The sequence below is a fragment of the Orbicella faveolata genome, unplaced genomic scaffold (genome assembly GCF_042242905.1).
Source record: "Orbicella faveolata isolate gen_17 unplaced genomic scaffold, um_ofav_v1 contig_24, whole genome shotgun sequence".
NCBI lineage: Eukaryota > Metazoa > Cnidaria > Anthozoa > Scleractinia > Merulinidae > Orbicella > Orbicella faveolata.
In genome coordinates, this window is record NW_028301552.1 from 7760981 (window position 1) to 7788758 (window position 27778).

Sequence of the window (27778 nt, forward strand, 5' to 3'; positions counted from 1 at the left end):
AAATTATGTTTCCTTAAAAGGATAAAAAATACAGGGTATTTGAAGACATTTTTTTCTGGGACGTAGATGAATAAACAATCAAAGAAAGTCAAACTCTGTCTGATATACCACACTGCATTGAAAAATGATCGAGCGTATTTGTTGCTCACGGAGAGTACCAAAAGTCACCTAAATAACCGTATTTGTCAGCATTGTGGCGTGGAAACAAGCACGGTAACCCCTAGGCTCGATTTCCGCCGCTTTCTCGAGTCCGGTCTACGTTCCTCCCCGAGCAGCGGCTGGTAATCGAGCCTAGGTAACCCCTCTCTTTCTAATAATTACGTTTTTAATATTTCCTAGTCCCGTGACAACAGCGTACCAAGTTTCATCGGAAATCTATGGCGGGTTCTTTTACTAGTGAATCACCCTAAGCGGACGACAAGAAATGTGCCGAGATGTCTGCCAGTTTTGGAAGGAACTTGTCGGCACAAAAAGGTCAAAAATTACACAAACAATCGTAGGTGTACTTTAGTCACGGTCCACGACCTCAGACAGAAAGGCCTGAATTTCATCGTTCTACTCGAGCTACCAGACAACAGTCATTTGATGCCACACTTTCTGGATTTTCCTGACGCTTCTCTTTCAACCCGATTGCTAACACAAGCTCAAACTATTCCAGGGTCTCTCTTCTTCCTGCTCCAGGGGACGGAAAGAAGATAGATTCTGGGAACAATGTTGTCTCTATATGGCTGGCTGCTTGTCTTGAGGAGAATGGGTGGACACTTGAAATGAACAGATTGTGCCGGCAAAAAAAGCGAGTGATCTTGAGGGGAGATTTAATGCTGAGGTCCTCTATTCCCAAAATGCTAACATTTCGATAGCAATCTTGAACAGAAGGTTTTCCAAAACGCAGATGCAAGACAGTCCTATTTACATGTGGCAAGATGAATGTTGATAAAAAGCTTTAAATACTTAAAATCAATCTGTATATATCGAACAAGCACCGGTTACTGCACATTATTAACAAAGTATTATTTACAAAAAGATGTTATGTTTATTTGGAAAGAAGTACTAAGTATTCACATCAAGTTTTATATATATTTAGAAAAAGGTTTAATGTAATGATATAATGAATTGAAGATTTCATCAGCTACTAAAGTGCTCAATAGGTAAACTAGAGCAATGTGTAGATTTGCAGAGTTGCATTATTTGGTCGAAGTTTATGTATTTAAGGAAGCATTTTTCAATGGTGGATCCAGACCTTGAGCTAAGGGGAGTTGGGGGTGTGGGTGGGGGGCTGTTTGTTTTTGCTTACCCTGCCAGCTTTTCTTCCTTGTGCAATTTTTTGTTTTTACCCAAAGTAAGGAGGGCCTGGGCCCCTCCCCTACATCTGCCACTGTTTTTGCCTGCTTTGGTGCATCGTAATAACACCTTTTTTAATTCGTAGACAAAGTCAGCTATGACCTTCACTTTCAAGATTGACAAAAAACCAAAAAAACAAAAACAAAAACAAAACAACAACAACCACAACAACTAAAACAAACAAAAACAAAACAAGAACTCTGTTTGTCGATTAATTTTCTTTAGTGCTTCTTTTCCGTAATCAAACTGTCATTTGTTTACTTCTCTGTTCAAACAACTTTCCACTGGCCAGTCGGTAACATTTTGTCACTGAACACAATAGGCCATTTCCGAGTTGCTTTTGCCTCTGTGTCAAAACGAGTATTTGTGCGAAACCATTCATATGGAAATGTGTTCCGCCTACAGGTTCATTTTCCTGCAAATCAAACTCATTTTCACATGAAAGGTTTTGAGCAAGGACTCGTTTTGAAACAGAGGTTCAAGGTAAGTTAGAAATGGCCTATTCTGAGTCAAGAAGAGTTGTTCTCTCACAGAGACCCGTCCATCTAGCTTGTGACTAGAAAAATATTACATTTGATAATACTACCTTCAATTGATGTACCACTTATTTCTCAAAACTGATATTAAAGGAATTAGATGGCAACATGTAAGGAGAATTGACACTGAATCAAGGTCTAAAGATCAAGTTTTTATATGCTATAAAGGAAAGAAAAAATGTCTTAAAATTTATACCCTTCAATGCAGAAAGATTAACACATATGCGACCCATCCATGCACAATATACATGTAGTGTCTTAAAAGATCAAACCAGATTATTATTGTTCAAGAAATATCTTGACAGTTTTTATAGTATCCTTGTAGTACTTTCCCACCCTGTCGAATTCTTTAGGGTCCAAGTCAACAAGATCAATGTTGTAGTGATACCTATCACCACAAGCCATTTCAACAGTTGGTAAGCTTGTCTCCTTCTTTGAAGTTTTCTGAAAAGCTAACATTACAGAGAAGTCCTTTGCAGTACTTGCAACAGCAAATTTGCAGATTCTCACAACAGCATCATATAAGTTTTTCGGATCATTCAGATCAGCATTCAACATCTGAATGTTGTCTGGGGTTTTTGAGTTATCCCTTCCAAGGGAAGAGGCTACTGTTTTCCAGAGGGGTAAAGTGTAAGGCCCATCAACACCAAGGCTGCTTCTTAGTCCAGGGTTACGCTCAAAGTGATTGATAACATTCCTGTAAAGTGGATAAATCCCCTCCACATCAATGTTGTCTAATTTTTGTACTGACAAAAGCTGTTGTAGAACTCCTGCGTTTCCAAACTGCAAACAGTTCAACTGACTTTGAATACCATTGTTGCAGTCAAGATACTTACTTTTGTTACACACTGTAGCATTTGATGACATGCTGACTTTATTTTCATGTATTTGGCTTGTTTTTGAGTCACTTATTAGAATTCCAAGCAAAATTCCCAGGAGTTTCTGTGTAAAGGGACCCACACAGCAACACTTATGAACTTCTCTGGTCACGCCATCAACATGAATGTCACTCTCTTTAATCACACCATCTTCCTGTTTGTGACCCTCTGTGGTCACACCATCCCCACACTTATGACACTCTGTAGTCATGCCATCTCCACACTTGTGACCTAGTCCAGTCACACAATCTGTAAAGACCTTCATTTCTTGTAGAGTAACCTCAAAATAGTTCTCAGCACAACACGCTTTCCCTTCCTGAATTGCTCTTTGTACTAACTCCTCAGAGAATATTCCACTGCCATCACAAAAAACACGCAAGTTGTTTTGAGGATCAGATACTAGACATTCCAAGGCGTACATGACTCTTCTTGGTTCTCCTGAGAATAAATCCAAGGGGCAATAACTGCTTTCTCTATTATACTTTCCTTCTTTAACTTTCGTTTTCTGAAGCATACAATAAGAGCAGACACTGTACTTTGCCACTCTTGTCGAGTCGATGAAAGGTGAAGTGGGAAGAAAGCCGCATTTTGGCTTTATCTCGACAGAGAAAGTTGGATTCACCGTTTTCATCCCGTAATTATAATTTTCTTCAGTCGAGTCAGCTTGTGGAAGCGACGGAAGGAAACACAAATCTGGCATGAGCACCCCGGAGTGACAACCCTCATTGATCTCTTTGTCAAGTCTTTGTTCTGGTCGACAGCCTCGGCATATTCCATTCATGGCTGACGCGAAGTCTTCTGGAACAAAAATTGCCTTCCCTAAATGAACGTAGCGGCCTCCCATCAGCGGTAACATAACACTCTTGGCAAAATCAAGATTGCGTAACATTTCTTGTTCATACTGCGTTTGATCTTTCAGTTTCAAAGCCGAAGAGTTTTTTCTCTCGTGCTTTCGTAAACGCAAGACTGTTCTCAGTTTGGTCAGCGATACCACCACAGTCCAGGATCCTTCGCATCGATAAGTCCACTGATGCGGATCTTTAAAATAATCCGAAACATTTGAATATGCTTGGCTAGCTTCAAAGATATCAGTATTTGTGTTGTCCGCCATGTTGGAATACAATGACCTACTTGAACCGCTTGCACATTTGCAGAAGTCACGTTTCGTGATTATTTACACAACCTCTAGATCGAGACACGTGCAGCAGTTTCAATATGGCGGACAAACGTGCCAAGCTCGCAAGTAGAAAAACGAAACAAAATGCCCGTGATTTAACACTGGAGGATGTTCTCACGGTCGGAGGAGACAAGGTATGTGTCATTTCTCTTCTGTGGTTCGTAAGGTGCGATGTATTGAACTTAATTTCATTATTGCATTATCAGTCTGTCTTTTGATGACCTACATTTCACGTTTCACTTTCAGGATGACTTTGAAATGATGAAGGATGTGGATATATCGGGCGATTTTGTTTCCAATGAGGAGGATACGTCAGAAAATATAAAAGAAAAAGAGGTAAAAGAATGGTCAATAAACTTACATTATTTATTTATATTTTCAACAAAGTGTAAATTTAAACAGTGCAAACCTTGCACTTGCTGATTTAAACTCGGTCATGGAACTTTTCACATTGATGTAACGTCTTTATACTCACAAAATCATGTGCTCGAATCAGTGCAGCATCAAGTTTAACTGTCAACCTTTTGCCCGCAAAACAGATAATGTCATATATCAAGGAACTTGGTCTGGACAAAATTAGCTTTAAAGGCAAAGAAATGAAATACAGGTACGTAATTAAACAGTTTTAAAGAGGAGTTCCAGGAGCAATGCTCTTCCTTGTTTGGTCTGCCCTCCCCCGTCCCACTTAGGTAAGTATATTTTCCAGACACTGTCCTTTTACAGTGCCACATGTGACATGAGTCTGGGCTTCAGGGTGCATTCTGCAAGACTTCCACACCGAAGATATGCCACGGAGGCTTTTTAAATTCCATGACCATAGAATGCTGTAAAACTGCCACCCCAAGTCAAGTCAGGTGGGAAAATATGGACTCAAATGGATCATTTGAGATGCCTGTTTTTGGCCGGGATACAGTATTCAATATGGGTGATAAAGAGAAGTTAAGAGGCCTATGATTATCACGCAGAGTCACCTTACACACATGTAGTTCAGCGTCTATAAGCCAGCACCAGGAAATATAAATGTACATGTACACACAGCTATACGCCAATTCACCGCCACATTTTTGAAAGCCACGCTCGGTGAAGATCTTTGGTGTAACCTACACTGAATGCACCCTGGACTGGGCTGCCATGGTGACCTCATTACTACAGAGGGGATAACTGCTCTCCCCTTCTGCTTCCTTTAAAGTACCTACATGTACCCTCCAATAATGTCAATTGGCTTGGAGTTTATTAACTGTCTATTATTCATGACAAAATAAATGTCTAAATACATTAATTTTGATTGTCTGTGACAGCGAGAGTGCTGCTAAAGCAGGGAACATCAAAGACAGTTTGCCTAAACATGAAGACGTTCAAGAGGGTGGTCAATCAGAAAAAGGAAAGAAAGGGAAGAAAGGAAAGAAACTGAAATCACAAGGTGTTGAAAAAGGAGTGGAGTCAACAGGAGTTGTTACAACTACGCCGGAACCCCAAGTCTTACCAGAAAGAAAAGGAGGACCGTGCCAAAAGCTGCTAATTAAGCCTGGTGGGCTCTGGTATGATTTGGTGAGCACTGATACCTGTAGTAATTAAAAGTAAAACAGGTTGAACATTTTTATTAATCTTGTACAGTTTATCCCGGTCAAAATGATGTTTTAAGCTGAGGGTTCTTTCAGATAGCTTAATTTAACAAGAGAAATTCTGTCAGGACCAGATTTACATGCACAAACTCATGAATCCTTCTGTCATTCAATTGCACACACTCTGCTGATGGTCTTGCTTAGCACTTAATGATGAACAACTTGTATCATGTCTCACGACAGTCTTCATCTAATATCATAAACAAAGGAAAAAAACTGACATTGTTGTGGGTTGCTGACTTATATTTTCAACAGCACATTTCATGAACACGTTACAGGCAATTTTCATTTTTCTTAGTCAGTCTGAGAAGCTTATGAAAGAAGGTGAATTGAATTTTAATAATTAATACACAATTTTAAATTATAGTAATTGAACACAATCATGTGAGTATTTTCCATACATGTACAAGTATATGACTGCTTGCTCTTCCATGCTGATGTAGCTTTCTTTTTTTTAATCACTGATAATTTTTGTGACATAAACTTTCCATTAAATGTTAAATACATTTTACTCTGTAGGTAATGGAAGAGAAAATTAACTACTCCTCCCCTAGTCAAGCAGATATTGCCAAGCTTTCTAAAGAAGCAGCTGATCTTCTGGAGAATGAAGTCAACATCTATGATAAAAGTAAGTCTTATCAAAAAGTTGACTAGTGTAGTGAATGAGGGTTAAATCTATCAAGTGATGCATTGCCAGCCTGATAACCTTTGGCAGTGATTAATTTCTGCTAGTCAAGTGATACCCAGTGGCAATTTCCCACAGAGGTTAAAAGGCAGCTGCTTCAATTATGAAACAGCAACAGGATATTTACAAATTTTGTGTAATCTAAGGCTCTAGGAGTTTAAAATTTGACTTCATAATTTTCACTTCATTAGGGAATCTCTTTGGGACTGTTTAGCCACAGCAAATGCTGTACCCAACCAACTTTTACACAATTCTAATCCATGGACCTTACAAGTGCAATGGATTTATGTCTACATTTACTACTGTTCTTATCAAAGTTATGCTTTTTCATTCTCAGTGAAGGCAAAAGAGAAGTCATCAGATTCACAGTGGTTGAAATCTGTTGTAAGTTCAGGAACACTGAATGACAAAGTAGCTGCTCTTACTGTTCAAATACAGGTGAGTAAAAAAAAGAATAAAATTATGTTGTAATTGCCCTGAATTTGACGAAAAAAAAAAATGTGACAGTTCTAAGCTTTTTTTAAATTAATTTTGTAACCATCTGAATACAAGTAGGTTTGGTCCAAGTTGAAATAGCTTATGAAACCACCGTCTAGTTAATGATCTCAGCTGGCTTCGATACAGAATTTTTAAGCTAATCATCTGTTTTTTTAGAAAACAATGGGCATGACTAAACAGCTGCATAACGTACAGCAAGACTTTGTGACAACTCTGTAAAAAGTCAATCTCAATAATGTTTTACCTCTCCATTGACATAAAAGTAGTTGTAAGTTAAGACTTTTGGTTGTAAATCATTAAATGACCCATCTGCAGGAGTCTGCTGTACATCGGCTGAAAACCTTGGACATTTTAATTAGCATGGCCAAAAAGAAGGGAAGAAGAGAGAGCATTATAGCCGTTGGTAAGTTGTCCGACGTCTCTTGTTAAGTATTACAAATAAATTATTAACAACAAATTATGATGAGTTGTTTTTTTCTCCTCAAAACAACAAGACAAAGATATCAATACAACAACAACAACAACAACAACAATAACAACAACAGCAACAACAACAACAGCAATAACAACCAAACCAGGCTGTGTGCTGTATGACCAACTGTTGATCATGAGAAAGCTATAAGGCACCTTCTTTAGCAATCAGATTATGAACTTGACCATAGAGCTCTGGCTTATGAAAAATATTTTAACACAACTTAAACAATGTAGATCATACATGTTTGAGACTATGTTTTTCAATGTTCACCTGCTCATCGATGATTGTGCTTATGAGTCTGTTTCTTTTAAAACTCACAGACATGTTGAAAGAGCTTTGGATGACATTGTTGCTGCCAAATAATCGCAAGCTGAGAAAGTTTGTCCAGGTCTGAATTTGCGAGGTTCTTTTAAATATGCTTTGCCTTTGTTTGATAACATAAAAGTTGCAAGAGACAGAAAAGCTGACTGTATGTAATTGGCTACTTTCAGTTTAATCGCTGTACATGTTATATGTACATAAATATCTAACTTAAGCCTGGTTTACACAACAAAAAGTTTTTGCATGTTTCCAATATAAATGATGCATACCAAGAAAAGTTCCTCAGCCTGTTTTGTAAATGATTTTCTCATCTTAGCCGAGCCCCAAAAAGTATTTTTAACCATGCTCAGATTGACCTGCCGCCTTATGCGCAACAGAGCGTGAAGAAGATAGGTGAGGTGAGAGGTCAGATTGACCTACTGGATAGGTAGTCAAAGCACAAGACAATAAAGTTAAATTTTGGGCTTAGCAAGGCTGAGGAAATGTCGTTTACACAACAACATTTTTCTGTGCTGTACTGCTTTTTTGGGTATTCATACCATTTTTTCTAAGCCAAGCCATTTTTTTTTTATTTGTTGACAATGTGTAAATCAGCCTTTTATTTGTTCCAATATATTCAAACAAACAGAATCCTTTGACTTCACTGGTAGAAGTTGTTCATAAAGGTGGTGGCTGGGTTGAACGTGACAGACGACTTATTCTGTGGCACTTTGAGGAGTTACTGAAACAAAGATACAAAGAGTTCATTGAAGTTTTGGAGGTAATAAAGCAGCTTTCCATGACTTTGCAATCATATTGTTATTAAATATCAAATGTTATAATTTGATAATGTTCATCCTGTAGCTTGAACTCATTCCACTGAAATAGAACCTGCACTAAGATTTTTGTGAAACTTTGCCTATTGATTGTTTGCATTAATAGAAACCTAAATTTTGAAATAAAAATGAGGGGTCCCCATGTTTGTTTAGGACCAACTGTAGCAGCACCTTGTTTATACCCAATAGATCCTATAATAGCACCATGATTGTAGTCACGATTGCTTGCTAAATTTACGTTTCCGATGATTGCTTTTTGTTCTACACTGAGAATTGGTCCATATTTATTTTACACAGAGAAACTTACATGTATTACTCAATTCAAAACAACAGAAAAAAATGATAGGTCACCATACTCACCATACTTTGCAAGAAAATGACGATGTACCGCTATGGCAAGGTCCAGCCATAAAGAAAAAGCTGCCATTTTTTAATGCGTGCACATTAGTCACGTGTGAAATTATGTGCAGTAGGGATGCTCAATGCAATACTGGGAATGACCTTAACTGTCTAGTCTTGTATGGGTTTGAATTACTTTCCTTGATGTACTGAAGTAGCATTCTCAGAATGAACATTGTTATAAAATTATGGCCATCTAATAATAGTACTTAACTAATATACATGTACATATGTGTATACATGTTTATTTTTTTACATACACTGTAGTTTACAAGGTAATGTGGTGTACTGAATTGCTACTTTTAAAATTTATGTTGTGGCATGTATTGTTAATTTAATGTATATAAGCTCTCTAACTTGTGTTTAATTTGCAGAAACTTCTTCAAGACACTTTGGTTAACATTAGAAGTAAAATGTTAGGTAGGTGTGATATGGAACTAGCTCAGTGGACTGACTTTTAAATGTTTGAAATTTTTTCATTTGCTGCTAAATGTATTAATAAGTACATAATCATATTGTGTAAGCTAACTGTTTAATGCATTCAAATAGCTCTATAAGAAGCTTGTCACTGCAATTGATTAATATTTCTACAGGAACAATATATGATTTATTGTCGGAGAAGCCAGAACAGGAACAAGTGAGTTAAAAGTGTTTACAGTACCAAGGCTTTCACCTTGGTTTATATGGGAGGCACGGTGGCCTCATGGTTAGTGTGCTTGACTCCGGATCGAGCGGTCCAGGTTCGAGCCCTGGCCGGGGGTATTGTGTTGTGTTCCTTGGGCAAGACACTTTACTCTCATAGTGCCTCTCTCCACCCAGGTGTATAAATGGGTGCTGGCGAATTTAATGCTGGGGTAACCCTGTGATGGACTAGCATCCCACCCAGGGAGAAGTAGAAATACTCCTAGTCGCTCCATGCTACTGAAATCAGGGTGAGCTGTGGCCTGATGAGCCACTTGGCTCATATGCAGACTTTACCTTTATACTGTATGATGTGTACAATCTGGGAAAAATATTTGATCTACTGGAGTGGCATGTATCTGATCATTGTACATGTGGTGTCTGTGGGGGGTCAGGGATGGGAAAAGTGATTCCCACAGCTGGGACTGTGGTAATCAGGCAAATTTGGATTCATTGGATTGTGTAGGACAACAGGAAATGGCTACATAAACTGAAAGGGAAGGTATGGGTTTGCGACTACAGTGGACTAAGTCTTGCATACTAATTAATTTTAGTACATTGTGCGCAAGGTGTTTACTAAGTTTCAATGCCATTTGTTGTTCTAGATTCTGTTGAGTCTTCTTGTCAACAAGATAGGAGATCCAGACAGAAAAGTGGCATCAAAAGCTGTTTATCTGACAAGAAGTTTAGGTAAGGATCCCAGAAGAACAGACTCTTTCACAGTCAGACTTCATTTTTTTGGCTTTTAGATCTGTGCATAAAATCCTAGTATTACTATTCATGAATGAAAGCTATTGCATGAACTGAGCCCAGAGATATACTCTGGATGGATAATGACTATGATCTGGTGTAAACAAAAGGTACATGTATTCTCTGTGCCGCCGATTGGTCCATAACAGCAAAACTTTTCCCAGTTTCTAAAGCATAAAGCAACTAGGATTATTTCCCTTTTCCACTGAATGGGATGTTAGTCCATCACAGGGAGTTATCCCCAGAATTAAATTTACCGGTACCAATTTATACATGTACATGTACGCCTGGGTGGATTGAAAGATGCACTACAGGTGAGAGTATTTTACCCAAGAACACAATGTAATAGTCCTGGCCAGGGCTCGAACCTGGTCTGTCTTGCAACTTTCTGTGTGTGACTGTTTAAGTGAAAGTCACTGAGTATATACTTTCAGAAAGTGTTATTTGAAAAAAAAAGACTTGCTACAGGTAGGTAGCCTACCTACAAGTAGGTAAAGTCAGAGTTTGTTGGGTACTAGTGTGTACATGTATATGGTACATGTACATGCACCTTTTTACATTGTATATAATTATGTTTTTTTTTTCCTTCTCTAGTCACTAAACACCCAAACATGAAGCTTGTAGTCACCAAGGAGATTGAGAAACTTCTCTATAGACCCAACATCGCCATCAAGGCCCAGTAAGTGAAAGGATATACATGTAACATACAGGCGTGGGTTGTTCGAAAGATGGGTTGCGTTATCCACCGGATAAATCACTATCCAGTGTATAGCGTGGTTTACAAGTTTTGTCAACTTTTATCCACTGGATAGCAATTTATTCAGTGGATAACATTATCCAGCCTTCGAACAATTGGGGCCAGATCTGCATGGAAGCTCAATCATTTATTTGTGACTTCTACATTTAGGATAAATTTGGCCTTTCAAAGTCTTAGCATATCAACCAAGTGGGGGAATGTCAGCCTTACATGCTGGCCACTTGTTATTATGGATTGAACACAGCAAGATCCAGATAGAAAGGACAGAAGACTGGTATTCTTTCAGTAGTAACAGTCTCAAACAGGAATAGGCTTGGCTGTTCACAGCCCTCTATTTTCTCAAATTTTTATTTGATCGTTGAATACAAGGATTGAATTGCGAGAGAACTGGACACCAGCTCAAATTGCTTCCCTCACTGCTCTCACCCCCTCATTCTTTCTGCTCACGCTCACTTCAATTGCTTTTCCTTTTGTGTGCATTAAAAATAGAGAGGCTGTGATCAGTTTAGGAACAGGCTTGTAATAGTAATGGAAGTTTCATGATTGTATTAATTTTTTCATTTTTTGCAGATATTTTGCTGTCTGTTTTCTAAACCAGTTGATCCTCACTAAACAAGATAGTGAACTAGCCACCAGACTTATTTCTATCTATTTTTCCTTCTTTGGTGTAAGTTCATAAAATTAGCATTTGTGATATTGACAAGTTAATTTCAGTTTAGCTCAATGCAAGGCTTGCAAGTTTGTCCATTTTATCATCCCAGAGTGAAAGTAAGAGATCTTGAACCATTTTATACTGGCACAAAGGCCTGTTTTTTTAACTTATTTTATTTAAGGTTGTAGCTTGTTTTGTCAAGTTTAAGATGATTTTTTTGACATCTCAAGTGACGATGTATGGCATTTTGCGACTTTGAACCTCTCTGTTTGGGTCAATAGGCATTCTTAAAAAAGGGCGACATGGAGGCCAAAATGTTGAGTGCTCTCCTGACGGGAGTCAACAGAGCTTTTCCTTATGCTAAAGGTATGGAACACTAAAAGAAAATTTTGCAAGTTAACGCTAATTATTACAAATGTTCAGTGTAATCTTGGAGTGGACATGTGGTGGCCTCATGATTTGTGTGCTTGCCTCCTGTTCGAGAGGTCTGGGTTCATGCCCTGGCCAGAGACATTGTGTTGTATTCTTGGGCAAGACACTTTTCTTGCACAGTGCCTCTCTCCACCCAGGTGTATTAACAGACGTACCAGCAAATTTAATGCTGAGGGGTCACTCTGTGATGGACTAGCATCCCATCCAGGGGGGAGTAGAAATACTCCTAGTCACTTCATGCTACAGAAACCAGGGATAAGCGCCAGCCTGATGGGCTACTTAACTCGTATGCAGACTTTACAATAAAAACCTAGAGACCTAAGGAAATCAGGCGGCGTATTATTGCCTATAGTAAACTCTAGTTACTGTGGCATGAACTGACTAACCACTTGTGCAGTTCACTCAAAGTTTAATTACTGGTACTCATACGCCCGAGATGGAGAGAGGATCATTGGAAATGTCAGGGACCCCTGAGAGGGCTGGAACCGACATGTAGACTCCTTGTCTGGGCCGGGTTGTTCGAAAGCCGGTTAACGCTATCCCAGGATTAAAAGTTAACCGAGGTAACAATTTTTCTTCTACAGAAATGTTTTTCACTGCTCATGTTTTGTGTAGATTGAGATTACTCAAGCTCAAAACTGAAGGACAAACAATATAAACAGAAAACCTCACCGAAAATGTTCAAAAATGAAATCAAAATTCTCGCTTATCCTGGGTTAGCTTAATCGGGCTTTGAACAACCCGGCCCTGGACTCCAACACACTAACCATCAAGTTCCTGCGCCGTCTATAGTCGATGACTTAATAAGATAGGGTATTACCGTAATCAAGTTATCTGCCATTTGTTTATTTGTTTTTAGAGGAAGATGAGCAGTACAATAATCAAATCAACACGCTGTTTCGTACTGTACATATTGGAACCTTCAATACAAGTGTACAGGTAGGTTCATGCCTAGCCTGTCCACCGGCTCTCCATTTTGTCTTGAGTTCGTCGAGATCGCAAGAAAGTATGTATAACAACATGGGGATTTGCAAAAGCCTGAACGCAAGGGGGTCACCCCCCTTCGCAGCTGCTCTCGGGCTCCGTGCTCGCTCTCAATCTCGCGCCCTCGCATCGCGCGCTCGCTCGATGAAAAATTGCTCAAGCAAAAAATTAACGTCTGTGTACAAACTAGTTCATGCCATCACTGATTTGCTCTTTAAACCAACTGGAAAATTTGAGGAGTGAACTTTGGGCCAAGAGAGGTAATTCTGCCCTCTCTTCTCCAATATTCTTCCCAAGGCACATTTGTTATCAACGTGTTATTTCTCCTTACAGTATCGATACATTGCCAAGCGGAGTGGTGACGAGAATAAAGCAAATAATCAACTGCAGGATACTGCATGCCTTGGTGTGCCAGCAAATGCTCGAAAGCGAACACTAACATAAAAATATATGTATCTATAATTTTTATGGCAATCTGTAATCATCATAGACAGAAAATATATTTTAGCTTTAGAATCAGCAAGCCTCTTTGTTTTCTCTGTGAACGCCAAAACCATTTCTTGCAAACAGCTTTCCCTTTGGTTTATCTCTAGGCTCTCATGCTACTGTTTCAAGTCATGGAATCAAGGTATTGATGTTTACAATGTACATCAATAGATAACATTGTTTGTTGTGTAAACACGAAACTGTGGTTTGAAACTTAAGCTTGTTTTTCCTTTCCTCAGGCAGTCTGTGTCAGATCGATTTTATCAGGCGCTTTACGCCAAACTGCTTGATCCAAGCTTGAAAACGTCCTCGAAACAGGTGAGTTCTGTATGTCTAGTCTATGAGAGTCATGGATACAAATTGTAATGCATAACCAGCATTTCAGTACTAGGGACACTTGGTGGTCGACCTGCGGAATGTACTCTTGTAGCAGTGAGTAGGCCGATGTGCACGTGCAGAGTTCTCGACGTTACGGAAAGAGAATGTTTGTAATAGCTCTAGATATCAAAAATACATTTTAGAGGTTGATTTACAGATGTAAGGTAATCCGACATAACTCTGTAGCAAACTAATACAAGAACAAGAACTGTGGGAGAGCTTGTCAACATTCAGTTGTGGAATTTCTAAGAGCGACTCGACTCACTTCTTCTCATTTTGAGCTTTTGGTTCTGCGTTTCAGATCTATATATTAAACCGTTTACGTAGGAAAATTCACCGAAAGTACTCTTCTGAAAACTAGCCAGTCAAGAGAAAGCTTTTTAGCCAGGAAAATAGCTTGTAGCAAATCAAAACCAATCTGTTGTACTGCGCGCTGTAAGGCGAGCGCAATATGGTTGGTTCAGAACACTCGAGTTATTTGCTGAGTAACCAATCAGATTGAAGATGTGATGTTCTTAGCCATGGAAAATCCAGGGGTGTTTCAACATGTAACATTTCCTGTACTTGCAACCGTTTGCGAGCTTTTCTTTTTGTTTCCATTTTATTTCTCGACTCTAGACTAGTTTTGACTGTTTTCTTATACACTTGAGTCATCAAACAACGCGTCTCTCAGCAAGTTGATAAAAGTGTTTCGTGCCAAATAATGAAAGAGGACAACAACAAGTGGCTTGACTACGAGTAGTCAGTCTTCGCTTAGTCCGTCGAGCGTGACGTGAAAGAAAACGGCGAGAAAAAAATGGCCGCGCGAACTCTTCTCGCGGTTTTCTTTCGGGTCACGCACGACGGACTAAGCGAAAGAGGGACTACTCGTAGTCTAGAAGTGGCTTCAAATAGTTTGAGGCATCTTTCTCATCCTCTTTCATTTCAGGCTGTTTTCCTGAACGTTTTATACAAGTCGTTAAAAAGTGACCCGTCTCTTCATCGGGTTAAGGTAAGCAATAATCCTGTGGTATCGTTAGTAGTTTGTCTCCACGTTTTAACTGTACTTTGCTTCGCCAGAGTTGTTACAGTTGACTTCCGAGATACAACGTATTTTGAGAAACTTAAAAGTACATTAAGGTGATAGGAAACTCGACACTGATGGTGTGACTTTGAAGAAGTGGGAAAATGATGAACGATTCTAAGACAGATAAAAATGGATTGCTGTATAGATAAACTTTAAAGCCCCTCGCTTGCATTATTGCGGCCAGGAATTCCTTTCAAAAAGTGCTGTCTACATGTAATTAGTAATTAACAATTAGATTATGAGCTCGAGATTTCTATCGCGTGATAGTTGACAAGGGCGTAGCTCGAGTCAACTATCACGCGTAGAAATCTCGAGCTCATAATCTAATTGTTTTAGTATAAATCTACTAGTCGTTTAAAACTTTATCTAAATCCTTTTTACAGACACCTCGAAAACGTAAAGAAGCGGCTGCCAGTTCGTTAACAAGCGCACACTGCTACGCTACTCACTATCTACAGCAGAATAGATAGTGAGTAGCGTAGCCAATCAGCGAACGCCATTCGTGATAGAACGCAAGTAGATTTATACTAAAACAGAATAGATAGTGAGTAACGCGGCGAATCAGAGAGCGGCATTCGTGAAAGAACGCTAGTAGATTTATACTAATTTTCAATACAATTCAAAACGTTTTCTCCATTCAGTTTTTGGCTTCTTTTATTTCTTTGATGCAGACTTTGTTTACAAGTGCATATGTTTGTTGTTTTTAGGCGTTTGTTAAACGCATCTTACAAGTTTGCAGTTTCCAGCAACCTGCGTTCATCGGTGGAACACTATTTATGATATCCGAGGTAAACATATCAGCGAAATGATCTGAGTTTCAACTTAGAGAATGTCAAGGCATTTCCTTGTAAATCCTGTTTCGCGTCTCTCTTTCGTTTTCGTGGATGGCATATTTAAATTCTCTCAGAACGTGTAAGTTTCCCTGAGGTTGAGGGGGTGGTGGAGGGAGGGGGGTGGAGAGGGAATTTTTTTTTGGGAGGGGGGAGTAAAGTCTTCTTAACTAGACTACATGTACAAACTGAAAAAGTTTCCCCACAATTTGTAGCTACCTTCTAACAAGTTCATTTGCTCCTCTAGTTCTACTGCTCTTTTAATTTGTAAGTCTTGTTTCCCCCCCCCCGTTATCTTAAGTTTTTATTTATTTATCTATTTATTTATTTATTTATTTATTTATTTATTTATTATTCCATGGTAATAGCTGACAAAAGTTAAACCAGGAATCAAGAGTCTGACACAGCAGCCAGAGGTAAGTAAAAGCAATCAGACTAGCTTTACTTTCTTTCCTTTCGCAGGACCCCTTTAATCAGACCTTGAAGATTTTCAATTTTGAACTCGTTTAGAGGTTTCTTTTGCCTTTGAACAAAAGCTGGCCAGCAAAGTTTTTTGTTCATCTTATTTGCATCTTTTTATATTTATAACAAAAGTAAAAGTCACTTATTTGTTCCCGTGCGATTTCGTTTTTACCAACCTCAAACAAGTTTGCTTTAAGCAATACGCTAATGCTTATACACCCAGACGTTTGTTTCAGTTTTTTAATCTCTTTGCACTACGCCACATACATAGCTGTTGGCATTAATAGGAAATTGCGCTCTGTCTTGTGTTAAAACCTTTCGTTTGCTGTAGCGATCAAATTGCATTTTCTCATTACAATACCAACACATTATCAAGTAAACAGGTGACGAGAATAAAGATAATCATCAGTTATTTGTAAGTGATATTACTGTGGTGACTTAGCTCCAAATTCTCAGAACTGGCATTGAAAATAAAAACTGATGGCTGTCAATAACAAAAATTGACAATGTAAACTAGGGAAACTGAAATGGTTAAAGTCCCGTAGTTTGTTCTCGCGTTCAGTTTGAAAGCTTAGTACAAGTGGCTCCCTCGAAAATTGACATGAACGTGGGTTTTTCAAGTTGAATTTCCGGTCTGCGAGACTTTTTATCATCATTCCAGTCCGCACTTGACTGTTTATTTACGTGACACGAGACGAGTTACACCTATTTAGCCGTGCGTATAAAGTTTCAAATCGCTTGACCCGCGCCCGGTGGTTTGACGCCTCACGATGTTTGCAAGATTTGTTGCTTGGTGTCTTTGTATTCAACAAGTCAGTTCCCTTAAAGGATTCAAGAGGGCTTTTCAGTCAGGAGACATCATTCTCGGTGGACTGAACGTGTTGCACTACAAGGACCCTCAGGATAAATGCGGAGACTTTTTTCCCGTCGGTCTGGGTCACACAGAAGCTATGATCTTCGTGATCGAGCAAATCAACAACGATGCGTCCCTCCTTCCTAACATTACACTCGGCTTTGATATCCGCGACTACTGCGAGACCATCTCTATCGCCGTCAAAGAGACTTACGAGTTTGTGCGAGACACAGATTTGTATCATTCGTGCTCAAGCAGCAATTTCCGCGTCGATAACGAAACAACTTCCTGCTGTTGCTCGAGCAAGAATTCCACCCCCGTTAAACTGATCATTGGACCTTACGACTCAGCCAGTGCCGTCCAGATTGGAAGCCTTCTAAGCGTGGCGAAGATTCCCAGTATAAGTTTCGCTGCTACGAGCGATGAGCTAAGCTCGGCGCAATTTCGATACTTTCTCAGAACGGTACCTCCTGATCGACAACAAGCCCGGGTGCAAGCGGATCTGTTCGAGCACTTCAAGTGGACCTATGTTGGCACCGTAGCTCTGGATGACTCCTACGGACGGTTTGGTGTGTCGGCGATACAGAATGAATCCTACAAGCGGAAAACCTTCTGCATCGCTTTCTCCGAGTTTATTCCACGGCTTCGCGCAGCCCAGAACATGGCGCAGATTGTCTCTCGGATTAAACAGCAGAGCAATGCCAAAGTGATCGTCGTGTGGGTTTTCGGCGGATATGCCAAACAGTTCTTCGAAGAAGCTCACAGACAAAAGTTATCACGGAGAACTTGGATTCTGGGCGACGCAACGAGCACAGAGCGAAGCGAGCTGCTTGGCCCGTACTTTAGTCTACTTGATGGCGCCCTCGGTGTTCAACCGCACAATCGCAGGAACGAAAGGTTTGATAAACACTTAGCTTCTCTAACCCCGAATAAAACTCGTTTCGGCAGGAATCCGTGGTGGGCTGAGTACTGGAAACAATTTAGGAATTGCTCCGTTCAAAGTATCTATGAAACAGATCCGAAATGTTTCGATGTTCCGTTGTCACGCATCGAGGCCAAAGAACTGTTCGATCCTTATCTCGTCTACCTCATAGACGCGCTCTATGCGGCCGCGTATGCTTTGGACAGGAGCATCAGGTGCCGTGAATCAGAAGAAAAACTTCAAGGGGGAGAGTGCCCACCGGCAAAATCATTTAAGACTGGAGAGGTCGACCTTTTGTCATACTTGAAAAATGTCAGCTTTAGAGGTCTCACTGGTGTTGTGGAATTTGACGATCACGGAGATCCAAAAGAATCGTCGTTCGAGATAGTGAACATCCAAGTGCACGGAGCGGGCGAGAAAAACAAATTTATAGTGGGATCTTGGAACAGCAAGGAACAGCAAAGGTTGCGATTAAACGATTCCGCGATCAAGTGGGCAAACGGCAGTGTTTATACAGAAGTTCCGTCTTCAGTTTGTAGCGAGGTTTGTCCCCCCGGAACTCGGCAGGAAGTAATTGCGCCTTGTTGTTGGAAGTGCGTCAAGTGCCCGGGAGACACAGTCAGCGAGGAACCTGGGTCCACCAACTGCACTGCGTGTCCTCCTAAACAGAAATCGAACGATGCCAAAACGAAATGCGTCACCCTTCCGGTGAAGAACCTGCGTTTAGAGGACACAGCTGGTGTGTTGCTGTCTTGTGTGACAGTTGTAGGATATTGCGTGACCACTGTCGCGTTACTAGTATTTCTGAAGTACCGCGAGACGGCCATTGTGAAAGCTTCAAACAGGCAGCTGAGTTTCGTCCTTCTGCTCACAATCTTCCTCAGTTTCACTCTAGCACTGTTGAGCTTGGCAGAACCGACTGATGTTATTTGTCGCGTTACACAGTTTAGCCGTTATGTCATTTACCCCACGTTCGTGTCAATTCTGTGGTTAAAATCCGTGCGTATATTTGTCTTGTTTCAAGTCGACGCCTCCAGAATACCCTGGCAAAGTTACATTTCTAAAGTCAAGTACCAAGTGGCCTTAGTTGCTCTCGTCAACAGCGTGGATGTTGTGTTACTGACCGTCTGGTTCGCTTCTGATCCACCCTTTCGAAACGAAAAAATCCAACCAACTGAGTACATCTTTTACACCTGTAAACCGTATGGATCTTCAGTCGGAAAAGCGCTGTATTTCATGGTTTGCTCATACGTTCTGCTGCTTTCGCTGCTTTCGTCGTTTTACGCCTTTAAAGTCCGGAAACTGCCAGATAACTTCAACGAGGCGCGGTTCATCGCGTTCTCTCTGTACATCATTCTGTTGTCAGCATTATGTTATTATTCAGTGGAGTTCTCAGTGCAGGAGGGCTGGTACGTCTCGGTTATCGCCTGTACCACTACTCTAGTGGACTCGTTTGGCTTGCTCGGGTGTATGTTTGCGCCTAAAGTATTCAACATTCTGTTCCACCCAGAGAGAAACTCCAAAGAGGTGATAAGGTCGCAGATAACAGCTTATGTCTGGCAGAACACTTGGTTGACAAACCTGAGCGAACATAAACCCACAGCGAGTGTAGACAGGGAAAGGAATGACACTGAGCCAAAAGAACCGTAGAAAGAAAAAAACACAGGTTTAACCTAAAAGAACCTGTCTTAGTCGTAGTTGTTTGAGCCCTCGGTGGTTGCTTAGTAACGATAGATGTCGGCAAGCTGACGTGACGTGCTCGGAGTTCCGTGCCATTTTTGATTGGACAATTGTAATCGTCAACTCTTCCGGTACTTCTACGACGGTTGGACGAAATGATACTTCAAACCAAGACTGAGTGTGTTGGTAGATATGTATAAAATATTTTTCTCAGTTTGAATCTCAAAGAATTTTTCAGCTCAGACTGTTGGGTAAAAAACGAGGTTAAAACGGATTGTAGAAGTTGCCCCTACCGGGTTTGTTATAGTTTTGTTTTTCCAACCAAATCTATTGTTTTAGAGTGAGATCATTCAGTGTTCGTGGATATGTCATTTTAAGCGTTAACTTTGTGGAATTTTTTTTTTTTTTTTTGGAAATTTAGAATAACCTTTTGCCGGGATGGCAATTCGTAAACTGGCAATTTGACTTTTGAGTTTTAGAGCCCTATTGTAGTTAGTCAGTCGTAACTTCGATTACCATATTTATCGATATTTTGATTTTACGTCACTTGTCATTTTACGTTATTGAACTTTTAAGAATTGTCTCTAGTAAATCGAACTTTGCAGAATACACCGGGAAAATCTTGTAATAAAATGTACATATGAAATAAATCACCGAACAATGCCTCAAACGAAAGAGATATCGATTTGTTTTCCAAGTTTTCTCTTTCGGTAACGAATCCTGTAATCTGATTGGTGCTTAGCACGGTCCGGACTTTCCTCTCTCTGCCCTCGGTTACAGTAACGCGCGCGCGATGTGTGTGTGGAAAAGGTCAACAATTATGAAAGTGGTTTGAAAAAGGGAGGAAAAAGATAAACAAGTTATTTACCGGTTATGGTCGTTCCGTTTAGTGAGGAACTGTGACCTCGGGCTTGAAAATGCTGCCTTCGGCACAGTGTTTCACTATACGGACCTTCCAACCGGCAAATAATCGATGACCTATAATAAATGAAAGAAAAGAATTCCTCACTGTGGCGGTGGTTTAAATAGCAGATTTTAATTCTCCGATTTTATGTCTCCGTAAAGTCGTTACTTGTAGTTTTTGATTAATAAATTTCCCACGCTTAAAACATTGTTTCATGTCAATTTGCAAACACTTTGAATTTTATCGAAAATAGTCCGCTGTGCGTCAAGTATTGGATTCTCTTCTCGTTAATTGCAAATATCGGCAGCTTATGAGACTGAACTTAAAATTTTCCATGGCGTCTAGGAAGACGACGACGAAGAACATTTCGTTGACATACCCTCGGACGAGGAAAACAACAATTACACGACGCCACAGGACCTGTTAATCCTTGGTGATGAATCTCAGGCACACCATGTTGACACACCCAAAGACCCAGCGACTGGGACCAACCTCGGTGGTGCTCAAAGAAACCAAACGTACAAGCCCCATCAGAGAAATCCCTTGTTTAGCGGTGCCGAGAACTCGTGTCTGTGGGAACTGAACAAGCTGTCCAGGCATTATCATCCGTCTGTGTGTCTTTTTGCTCGTACTCTTATGAAGGTAAGCTCGAGTTCGGCTATGTTCTTTTACACCAAGCATGATTGAGCTAACTTCATGTCTCCATACTATTTCTCCTTCGCCTGTCATTTCTTTCTGGTGTATTTTTACCTTATTGGTGTTTTCTACCTAAAAAAAAAAAGACTTTTCATTCTACGCTGTTTCTCTTACATTTAATAGTAGTTTCGTACAAAAATATATCGGTAGACGTTGCGTATATCTTGGTATTGAGACATAACTTTTTTAAATCGAGTCAGTCGGTTGGAAGCACCTTTGTGTGGCTTTGTAAAAGGAATTAATCGTGTTTTTATCTTCTGCATATTTTAGTATAATGTGGAGACGATTTGTGAAATGAAGATGTGATCATCGCAGTTGTAATCGCAATTTAAGCAATTACAAATTAAGCCCCTAAAAAGGATTTCAGGGTTTCATCGGGTTTGAACCCGTGATCTCTGCTTTCAGCTATACCTTACCAGCTGAGCTATGAAGACCCATACATTGGGAGCAGGACAATTTTGCTTTAGGAGAAGATTTGTATTCACCAGTGAACTTTAGCTACTTACTCTTGAGTCTTTTAGTCATTAGTGTCGTCTTTTCATTTCGGTGGCGAGTTAGGTCGCAGAGCAATATCTCATGAAGTGGATTTCAAAGTCTAAATATATAGCTTTTTCTTTTCGTCCCTTTATTTTACTAGGGTGGGGACATCGAGTACAAGGGAGACCCGTTACGAGATTTCACCCTTATGAGGTACATGTTCTTGTGCAATAAGATTCCTTTAATTCTAAACGAGCTTCCAGATGTAAAGCAGAGCCATTATGAAACAAGTCATTTCCTAAAATATAGACTGTACTAGTTATTGAATTGTTATTTAACTTGTTATTGTTACTGAAAGGGAAAATCATATATCATAATTTTTTTTGCAATCTTTTATGTCCAACTTCGTTTACACAGAGCACACAACATGGTGGAAGATGTTAATTTATATCAGGTTTTCTTTGTAAAGAGTGTTTAAGAGTTGTCTCTAAACAACGAAACGGCGGCAATTTTAGGCTACGTGAGTGTAAACGTTCAGAAACAGTTAGTTAAGATACACACAAGACGCTGTTTCATTCTTTGTTCGGATGGTGTCTTAATTGTTTATCAGTACCGTGTTTCTGACGTGTGATTGTTAAATGCTTCTTTGCAGGTTTCTGGACAGATTTGTGTATAAAAATCCGAAGAGGAAAGAGCGAGGTAAGTGCCCTACATAGCTACTAAACGTTTGGTTGCTTGTACAATGTCAAACCAGATTTTGTAGATTATCGTGTTTTTACTCGCGCAACTTGTTTCTGTTTCCTTAGATCATGGAGGTTCACTTATGCAGCCGAAAACGTCATCAAGTAGGCTGGCCGAGGAGCCTGGTAAGAGCGAAAAAAGGCGGGAAAGTAACGGTTTTCTATCTAAACACTGAGAGTGTAAAAGTTCTTCAATTTAGAACACTATTATCAAGTTTAGTTTTTCCACTGTTTCAAAATTATGCCTTTCACAAGAACATAAGTTTAAACATGCGAGTAAGGCTTATTTTCGTAATTATTTTTCGTAAGTAAGTCTTATCTTGAAACTGAGTTAAGAAGAAATGAGGTTCAGAATATTACGTCATCATGACGAATCCCTTTGTTACTTAGCAACAAGTCCTATTAAAACTGCTAGCTCAATCATCTCTTGAAGCACGCTATAAATTATGGCTTTAGTTTATTTTATCCATTCATTTTGCAGTGAATACTAAAGCATTCCTTTTGAAGAAAGAAGAAGACATAAGAGAAGATGAACTGTTTTTTCACAGGTATTGCTATGAAAGAGGTAATAATCCGTAGTAACATTTTTTAGCACATCAAGAAAGTATCCTCTATTTGATGTGTTGCTCAACTCTCGTCACTTGCCTGCTTGATATTGTCTTGAAACTGTAAGGAGAAATTAGACTTTGATCGTTCTTGGGTAAACGGATTGAACTGAAAAGTTAACCTTATCAGCTTACAGTTCATGGATATTCCTTTGCTGTATCTTCATCTTAGATTCTTTCCTTGCCAAGTGTGAGTTGTTGGTTTCTTTTTGTTGTTGTTGTTTCATTATAAGCCTGCGTAGCAAGATTTCCCGTACGAAGAGCTTTTCCGCATTCTGGCCGCGCGTAAATTGGAGCGAGAGCAAAAAAATCGACGAAGCAGGGGGTGGTGGGGCAAGGCTTCGTGCTTCGTCGATCGATTTTTTTGCTCTCGCTCCAATTTACACGCGGCCAGAATACGGAAAAGCTCTTCGCACGGGAACGCTTACTACGCAGGCTTTTTTTTTTATGAAAGACGTTTATATTTTTCCTGCGACGTTTATAGCCTACAAGCCATTTTGCTCCATCAGGTCACCCCTCTTTTTAGCAGACTATTGCTCAGGGGAGTCCTCGTTCTTTTTCCCTCGGGAGAGGAAGAGGGAGGTGCTTGGGAGGACCCTGTGAGCTATAGATACTGTATTCATGAATACCCGAGAAAAATCGAGAGCGCAAAAGGAGGTGTTCTTTACATATGATACGGACCTTGGTAGTCAAGGTTCCGCATTTCTCGTTCTTTATAGTTGTTATCATTTCATCTTAGGTATTTCAAGCAGAAAGCAAAAAAAGAAAATAAACGGAAGAAGAAAACTAACGATTCTGTCGATGAAACGTCAGAGATGGCTTCGAATTTTGGTACGGTTTTGTTTTTGTTGCTAGACTCCAGAATGATGCCATTGTCATTACAAGGCTTCTGTGTTTTGACTTCAGTTGATCTGCTCTTTTGACAGACAACATTCAAGAAGAGCGATCCAGCGTGGAGTTCAACTTCGCTAGGTAGGAAATTCTGATATCTGTTGTTTAGAGGGAACGCTATGCAAGAATTCAAATGGTTTCCCATTCTTATTGTCAAATCAAAACTAAAAATCTCCCCCAAAAACTCTAGCTCGGTTGATTCTTAGCTGGGACTGCGTAGTAGGGAAAGTAGAATCGTCGGTGATGCATTTTTCTGTTTGCTTCCCAGTGAGTTAAAGAACTCTAAAGAGCGTGGTGCAAGTGAAAACAAACACACAGCTAGTGATGAAGAGGACGAGGGTGATGACGAAGAACAGAGCGAGGACGAGACTGACAGCGAAGGCGAAGACATGGCGGGAAAAGAGCAAAATTCGTCGGAGGAGGGTACAAACTGATTTTATGCGGGTTATAAACTCGAAGTTATAAAGGAAATTTTAGTTAGCGTGACTTGTACCCCGTTCACACCAACATGTTTAACATGTTTCAAAGTGGTTTTACTGGACAAGGTTAAAAAGTAGTTGTTCATATCGTGCACACCCAACAAGGCAAAAACCTGTGCGATTAAAATATGTTAGCAAGGTAGTTTGAAATTTGTCTTCTCAAAATGACTGCAAAGCGTAATGACTAATCGGCAAATTGGAAAAGTTACCTAAACCTGATTTAGTTAAACTAGTTTAGTAAGTGTGAATGGGGCATTAGACTATGGGCAGAATGGCAATATGATCGGCTCTGTAAGAACATATTGACGACGAGAATTTAATAGGAAAGTCGAGCTCGTGTTTTCTTGAATGGGTGCTATCTATAAAAGTACAATACCAATACTATTTTAAGCGTTGATTCCTTCCCTCGTGCCTATTTCTCAGTCCTTACTGTGTATCTTTTTATTTACTTTTTTGTATTATTACTCTTGCCAGAGTTTGATTACGAAGCCATGGATTTTTCCTCTACCGACGAAGAAGAAACGGGTTTGTAATTTTTTTTTTAGCAAGTATCAAATTTTACTTATTATTTGCTTGTGATTATTATTTATTTGTGGAAGCAAGATTGATTTTCCACCGTAAATATCTCGCACCATCGTTGTCTCGTTTTCAGAGGAACCAGTCACTTCACAAGGCAAAAAAAGAAAACCGACAGAAAAAGATTACGAAAAGGTATGCGTGTAACATCCCCGCGGACTGCTGCGAACTTTGCCTTTGTTATTTGCGGAAAGAAAGTGTTGTGCTACCGTTATAACAATAATAATAATAATAATAATAATAATAATAATAATAATAATAATAATAATAACAATAATAACAATAATAACAGTAATAACAGTAATAACAATAACAACAATAACAATAATGACTAATAATAATAATAATAATAAATAATAATAATAATAATCCCTTTATTTAAGTGTCAATGTATTTAGCACTAATGTGCTAATTGCGGACACTGTAAATAAATAAACAAATATTTCAAATTTAACTTAACTATTAAGAATCCCAACTGGTGGGAGGCTGACCAATTGGCTATTTACACAACGCGGTCGAGGAGTTGAACTCGGGGTTACCGAGAGCAAATCCAGATAGCGGTAGGGTGGAGGATTTGAACCAGGGACCTCCAGATTTCAAATCCAGCACCCTAAACCACTCGGCCACGCCGCCTCCCATTAACCGACTGAAGTTAAGTTCGTTCGAAGGAGCTAGTGTAGCAAGCGTTCAGTCCAAAAATTGGAGCGAGAGCAAAAAAGTCGACGGAGTCAGGGATAGTAGGGCGACCGAATCCCCGTCTCCGTCGGATTTTTTTTTCTCTCGCCCCAATTTTCGCGCAACCAGCATACGAGAAATCGTACAGGAACACTTGCTAAGCAGGTTATTCTGAGCTTTGTTTGCAGTCTCGTGGGTCTTGTCACGAGTGACGCGACTCTAGAGATGTGTGTGACGTGACGCGTCATAAGAATAGCTTGTTAACAGCGCTCTTGGACTATTATTCTTAGTCCAATTCTTGTTTTCATTGCTGTATTTTCCAGGCTTTGCTCGAAAACTTGAGCTCTGATGAATTTTCCGACGACGAAGGAAGTCAGAATCCGAAAAAGAAATCCAGAAAAGGACAAGTGGAAGAGTAAAATTATATTTCATCTCGTTTGTTTGTTTGTTCGCGATTTTGTGATTGAAATCGCTTATTTCCGTAACATATTTTTGTTTCTCTTCTTGGTTTCTTCAGAAGTGACGTGTCATCGATGTTTGCATCGGCTGAAGAGGTACAACATTTTTATTACATTATACTTTTTACCTTATGTATGCTGGCTTCCCCATTGCGTGTCGTGACAATCAAATTTCCTAAGATTTTTACAGCCATTACTAAGCAAAAAATATCGTTCTTACTTTCAAATGCCTTAATGCACATGCGAAAGAAAAGTTTCTGTTTCTGTAACAAATGCTGCTTTCAATTAAAAAACATTCTTGCTTCCGCAACAATCGTTTCTCGTAGTGAGGTAATTACGACTTGATCTCAGTGACACTCGACGATGTGCCGGCGTTCTGGCAAGTTACGCATCTTCCTACCTTTCCGCGCCGCATTCACTGCTTTTAGCGTGTCTTGCTCTGCTTGAAAAACAAAATGTAGGAGCTAATACAATATACCATTGAAAAACAAAAACTTGATAGATTTAGTTGTCTTTTAAATTACTTTCTTTTAATCTCGCTTGTTTTGAAATTACCAGTTCGCTCATCTGCTGGAAAATTCCAAGGCGTCACGTGGTGGAAGCTATGACGTCAAGAGAGAGGGCGCCAGCGACAAGCAACTGAAATGGGAAGAGAAAAAGGCGGGAAGAAACTGGAATAAAAAGAAGGGAGACTGGGGTCGGGGGAGAGGTGGAAAGATAGGACCTCGTAGAGAAGCCAAGTTTAACCCGAGAAACAAATCCAAATCGCAAGGGAGAGGTGTGAAAAGACAAAGATAGTAATGCGCTGTATGTTATCCGCTCAGGCGATGTTAAAATGACACTTGAAGTATAATTTATTAAATACCAGAAATGAGTCGTTTCACGGTGGAAACCCATAGTTATAAATGGAATATTTCAACTTAAAGGAGCTCAGTCACGGTATTTTGAGTTATTTTGGCCACATACAAAATTACCTTTAAATGGTAGGAAACCTGAAAATAACAGTTTAAGAAGATAGAAAAACACCAAAGACATAATGATAAACCATAAAGGAACAAGGATGGCTAAGGATGGAGAAGATTGACACGGATTACAAACGACGAATTTGAAAAATTGAGGCTTTACATTTTTTAACATGTGCAAACCGTTACTGAGCTCCCTTAAGAATGATGTTTGATAGAGCATCTATGTTGAACTCTCAAGGGAAATGAAAAATTATTTCAGATAGCAGCGAGTTCGAGATTGGAGGTACACCTACTTTCAACACAACTGAGTGAAAGAAGATTTGACCAAATGCAAGGAAAATGGCTTTTTGTTGCTTACTGTAAATAAATAAAATATCACAGCACCATTGCCTGATGTTTGATGTTATTTAATGACCTTTTTGGCGTCGGAAACACAATGTGAAAAACGGTCTCGCAAATACAACTAGCATATGGCAAAGATTCAATTCCAACTAATTGGAAATCAGCAAATAACCAAAACTGGTTAATCTCTTCTGTGAAATCAAGTGTTAGACTGGTGTTTTGCTAAACGTTTGAAGGTCTTGTGGTACTTCTTGATTCTCGGTGTATCAGATCAGCTCCTCTGGCACATC

The 27778-nt window shown here is 39.7% G+C and overlaps 3 protein-coding genes across 3 annotated transcripts; 2 read left to right on the forward strand and 1 right to left on the reverse strand.

The window, feature by feature from the left end:
* Positions 1 to 1540: 1540 nt before the first annotated feature.
* On the reverse strand, positions 1541 to 3866 carry LOC110057739 (inositol-pentakisphosphate 2-kinase-like). The gene has a single exon (XM_020764325.2). It carries the CDS (start codon positions 3864 to 3866, stop codon positions 2157 to 2159), a length of 1710 nt encoding a protein of 569 aa, XP_020619984.2. The 3' UTR covers positions 1541 to 2156.
* LOC110057682 (CCAAT/enhancer-binding protein zeta-like) lies at positions 3830 to 27534 on the forward strand. The gene is made up of 34 exons (XM_089292925.1): positions 3830 to 4066; positions 4179 to 4268; positions 4472 to 4539; positions 5231 to 5480; positions 6074 to 6182; positions 6577 to 6677; positions 7053 to 7140; positions 7533 to 7600; positions 8162 to 8293; positions 9122 to 9167; positions 9341 to 9384; positions 10034 to 10118; positions 10773 to 10857; positions 11506 to 11602; positions 11869 to 11953; positions 12879 to 12958; positions 13597 to 13631; positions 13729 to 13807; positions 14796 to 14858; positions 15641 to 15721; positions 16132 to 16179; positions 20930 to 21226; positions 21918 to 21970; positions 22410 to 22456; positions 22564 to 22623; positions 22979 to 23045; positions 23842 to 23933; positions 24029 to 24074; positions 24262 to 24416; positions 24947 to 24997; positions 25125 to 25183; positions 26047 to 26138; positions 26241 to 26277; positions 26740 to 27534. The coding sequence occupies exons 1-34, from the start codon at positions 3971 to 3973 to the stop codon at positions 26977 to 26979; spliced, it is 3126 nt and encodes a 1041-aa protein (XP_089149051.1). The 5' UTR covers positions 3830 to 3970; the 3' UTR covers positions 26980 to 27534.
* Positions 16761 to 20355, forward strand: LOC149110210 (extracellular calcium-sensing receptor-like). The gene has a single exon (XM_089292927.1). The coding sequence runs from the start codon at positions 16996 to 16998 to the stop codon at positions 19648 to 19650; it is 2655 nt and encodes an 884-aa protein (XP_089149053.1). The 5' UTR covers positions 16761 to 16995; the 3' UTR covers positions 19651 to 20355.
* Positions 27535 to 27778: the final 244 nt, after the last annotated feature.

Coding starts and splice junctions, on each gene's coding strand:
- LOC110057739 (XM_020764325.2), bottom strand. CDS start 3,866: ATGGCGGACAACACAAATACTGATATCTTTGAAGCTAGCCAAGCATAT.
- LOC149110210 (XM_089292927.1), top strand. CDS start 16,996: ATGTTTGCAAGATTTGTTGCTTGGTGTCTTTGTATTCAACAAGTCAGT.
- LOC110057682 (XM_089292925.1), top strand. CDS start 3,971: ATGGCGGACAAACGTGCCAAGCTCGCAAGTAGAAAAACGAAACAAAAT. Junction 9,385..10,033: donor AGAAGCCAGAACAGGAACAA/GTGAGTTAAAAG, acceptor TTGTTGTTCTAG/ATTCTGTTGAGTCTTCTTGT. Junction 26,139..26,240: donor AGAAAAGGACAAGTGGAAGA/GTAAAATTATAT, acceptor TGGTTTCTTCAG/AAGTGACGTGTCATCGATGT.